The sequence below is a fragment of the Carlito syrichta genome, unplaced genomic scaffold (assembly GCF_000164805.1).
Source record: "Carlito syrichta isolate Samal-C Ts95f unplaced genomic scaffold, Tarsius_syrichta-2.0.1 Scaffold311913, whole genome shotgun sequence".
Classification (NCBI taxonomy): domain Eukaryota; kingdom Metazoa; phylum Chordata; class Mammalia; order Primates; family Tarsiidae; genus Carlito; species Carlito syrichta.
This window is the reverse complement of record NW_007256009.1, coordinates 30,457-34,397: the sequence shown is the minus strand read 5'-3', so window position 1 is coordinate 34,397 and position 3,941 is coordinate 30,457. Positions and strand designations below refer to the sequence as shown.

At 67.0% G+C, this 3,941-nt stretch overlaps 1 protein-coding gene across 1 annotated transcript in view; it reads left to right on the top strand.

Moving 5' to 3' along the window:
• The window catches only part of TPCN2 (two pore segment channel 2), a 26,193-nt gene that overhangs the window by 11,572 nt on the left and 10,680 nt on the right, over positions 1-3,941 (top strand). The window contains 3 exon segments of the mRNA XM_021718201.1: positions 2,690-2,819; positions 3,504-3,569; positions 3,789-3,930. Of these exon segments, the coding sequence (XP_021573876.1) occupies positions 2,690-2,819; positions 3,504-3,569; positions 3,789-3,930 (338 nt within the window).

Below are 3,941 nucleotides of genomic sequence, written 5' to 3'. Positions count from 1 at the left end.
CGGCTGCCGTGACCGTCCCTGCCGCAGGTGCAGTCTGTCTGGTAGCTCTCAGGTCAGGTCTGCGGAGGTCCAGGACTGGGCGTGGCCACTTGCCCTTGGCATGTGACCAGGAAGCCAGTGGTGCCCAACCTTGGTGGGGTCTGCCCTCAAATGGCCATGTCCTCTGCCACCCACTGCCAAGGGACCCTTGGCCCGAGTCACCTGGGCTTAGGTCGCGTGTCCTCTGTCCTGCCTGCCCCCATGCCCTGCTGCCCCCCAGCTCCGTTCCCCATCCTCCCTCCCCCCTTTCCTCCTCGGTCTTCCCTGCCTCCCCTAAACCTCTCCCTCTCTCGCCCCACCCTCTGTCTCCACCCGGCTGTTCACCCAGGCCCACGCTACTGTTTCTCCCCCAGCCCCCTCCCGCCCCCACCCAGCTTTTTCGCACCCCCTCGCCTGGGCCCCCGAGCCTCCCAGCACTCCGGCCTGTGGGTGCGGCCCCGCCCTCTGCGCCTCCCAGCACTCGCCTCCCCCACGCCCTCTCTGGCCGCTGGCCCTGGGCACGCTGCCTGGGTCTGCTGCCTATCCAAGTGCTGTGTGGAGGTATCCGCGGATCCCGCCCATCTGCAGCCACGTGCCCGCCCTGTCCTGGGCCACTGTCCTCGGGACTGGGGTGGTCCGGCTTCTCTGGTGTGTTGTCCTGGGCGTGCGGGCGGGGCTCGGCCAGGGCTGTCCTGTTGAGTTTGAGGCTGCATTTGGGGTCCGTGCGTGCCTTCCAGAAGGGAAACTGAGACTGAGCTCTCTAACTGGGTTGGAGCCCCTGTGTGTGTGTGCGTGTGTATTTGTGTGTGTGTCTGTGTGTGTCTCGCCTGTCTTTATGTGTATTTCTGTATATTTTAGTGTGTGTCTCTGTATCTGTGTGCAGTTTTGTGTGTGTCTTTGTGTGTTCTCTGTGTGTGTCTGTGGGTGGCGGGGGCGGCTGGGCTGCTGGGGTGGGACTAGCGACAGAATCTCAGGACCTCCGTGTGACTGTCTGTTGATGGCCACAGTCACTGCTGTCCCCCGAGCTCAAGCCTGTGGGCAGAGTTAGTATGGAGGGGGACTGGAAGGGGCAGCAGCCTTGGACTCCAGACAGGAGTGTGAGCCTCTGCCCCAGGAAGGCAGGGGTCCCGGGTGCCCTGAGGGAGAACCGGGCTGTGTCAGTGTGGGGGAGACGCACCTGCCTGAGATCGGAGCTGCAGGAGTGCGTGGTGGTGGCCAGCCCGTCCTGGGGTCTTGGCCGTTGTGCCCCTTTGCCAGCCAGCCTGGAGCGAGAGCCGGGCTGCACCTTGGGGGCCCTGGGTGACGTCCTCCTCCTGCCAGCTGGGAGTGAGGCCCGCCTGTCGGAGCCACGTGCGTGAGCGCCTCTGGGTCCTGTGTGTGTCAGCCGTGTGTCCTTGGCCATCCTGCAGCTCAGCTGGGACCCTGCTGGCGCTGGGGAACCCGGGCCCCGCGCTCCCCTGCGCTGCTCCCTGGGCCCCATATGGAAGGTCACGCGTGGGGGTCGCTGCTGCAGGAGTTGATTGTTGGAGGAGCCGGAGGCTTGGTGGGGGCGTGTGGTGTGACTCAGCTCTGGGATCCCACCCAGGGGTGGCCCGCACCCAGGCCTCTGAAAGTTCCCCCCACCCTCCGCATCGTGGCCTAGACTAGCAAGGGGGCACAACGGCCAAGACCTCCTCCTCCGCCCAGCAGCCTGTCTGGCCTGCTCCGGGTCTGACAGCCCCACTGTTGCGTCCTCTCAGTGACCCCCAAGCCCCCGTCCCCCAGTGCAGTGGTTTTTAGAGTCTCACCACCATTGAGCTCACCTGTCCTCGGGGCAGCCCCCTGGCTGGCCAGGCTGGGGTCAGCGCCGTCGTATGGATGAGGGCTTGGAGGCCCTGGTGTGGTCGATGGCGGCCCGAGGCAGGAAGGACAGGTGGTGCAGGAGGGTGACCGCCACAGGCTCCTTGCGAGGGCCTGCTTGCAGGACTGGCCCCTGGTCGGCCACTGGACCTCAGCTGGAGACGTCCCTGTGTGGCGAGGTTGTGTAGTGCGCTAGGGGTGCCACAGCCCCTGTACCGCCTGTCTCCATTGCTCTCCTGGCCTGTCTGGTTTGCGGGGTCCCCATCTCTGGCCGGGATCGGGGGCGTTATTGGTAGCGGGTGCCTGTGTGCTCTGTGCCCGCAGAGGCCCCGGGCTTGGAGTCCTGAGTGGAGTCCCTTGCAGGGCGGAGGCGCTGTGTGTGCTTGCCGTGTTTGTGGCTGGGGCACCTCCTAGGAGGAGGAGGGAGGGGACCCCAGCAGATGCCCCTTGTGGATGGCTGTGGCAGCCACAGTGCCGTGGAGCCCCGTGGGCGCCATGGGCTCTGATGTCTAGCCCAGGAGGGGGGCAGGTGAGGGTCTCTTGGGGTCACAACCCAAGTTCTGGGTCCTCCCTTCCTCCCTGGCCTCTGACCCCCCGGCTGCCCTGACTTTTGGGCCCCTTTGCACTCAGCACACGGCGGGGTCAGGCTACAAGCTGCCCGCTTGAGGGCTGCAGTCTGTGTGGGTGGGCGGTCTCCCTGGGTGCCGGGAAGTGCCGAGTTCTGTCCTGTCTGGGCCGTGAGCTCAGGACCTGTGGGGAGGGCACAGAGATGCAGGCCGGGCAGTGGGTGGATGGTCCTGCGGCTGGGTTCCCCCCGCCGCCCGGAGCTTAGCCCCAGCGTGGTTGCTTCTGTTCACAGCAGGATGATGGTCAGGACAGGGAGAGGCTGACCTACTTCCAGAACCTGTCCAAGTCCCTGCTGTCCCTCCTGGTGCTGCTGACCACGGCCAACAACCCGGACGGTGCGTGGGGCTGGGGTGCGTGTGGGGCGAGGGGTCCCTGGGGGCGGCGAGCCTCGTGGGTGGCTCTGGGGTGCGAGCCTGGCGGCTAGCGCGTAGGCCGCTCTACCAACGGGAGGGGAAGTGGGGGGCTTTCCCTCCCTCTCCCCCTTCCCCCGTTGCGGCCCCCAGTCCTGTTTCTCGTTTGTCCGTTTCTCCCTCCCACTGTCTCCTCTTCTCTCCGTCTTGCTTTCTCACCTCCCCTTCCTTCTTCCTGCTCCTTGGTCTCCTTCTGCCCCCGTCTCCTGGCTCTGAGAAGCTGTGACCGTTCTTTCTGCCGTGACAGTGGCCGTGGTCACCGGGTCCCTCTGGCGGCCTCCTCTGGAGCCCCCCTCCCCCCATGGAGGTCTTCCCAGGAGGGCGGCTGGGCCCTGGGCACTGCCCCCCACAAGTCCTCGGAGTCCCCGCCGGTCAGGCAGGGAGAGCTGAGCGTGGCGTGTTGCAGGGAAACCTTTTGAGCCCTGCATGGGCATGGTCTCCTTGGCGGGTGGGGCGCTCCCTGTGCCCAAGGGTGTGCAAGCAGGGGCAGGTCCGGAGCGTGGATGGGAAGGCCCACGCTGCTCTGTTGGGAAGGTGGGTGGCGTCGGCCTGCCGAGGCCAGCCCCGAGGCTGCGCGCGGCTGCTTCTCTAACGCCTTCGCCCTTGCAGTGATGGTTCCTGCGTATTCCAAGCACCGGGCCTATGCCGTCTTCTTTGTCGTCTTCACCGTGATCGGTGAGGGGGGCGGCCGGGCTCGTCCCTCAGGGAGGGTCCGCGTGCTCAGGGGCCGGGGGCGTGTCCCCGCCGCCACTCCCCTCCGTGCGGCCGGCGCCCCTGCTCTCCGGCCCTGCTCCGTCCCAGTCCCTCTGGGCCGCCCTCGGGGTTGGGGGACCCCTGCCCCTGCAGTCTCCACCCTGCCGCGGGGGTCCCCGACCGTGGCGTGTCCTCCCGCAGGAAGCCTCTTTCTCATGAACCTGCTGACGGCCATCATCTACAGCCAGTTCCGGGGCTACCTGATGGTGAGCTGTGCCTGACTGGAGCCAGCCGTCCGTGAGCCCCGGCCCGGTGCCAGGCTCCCTGTGGGGCGGGAGGGCGGGTCGCTCCCTC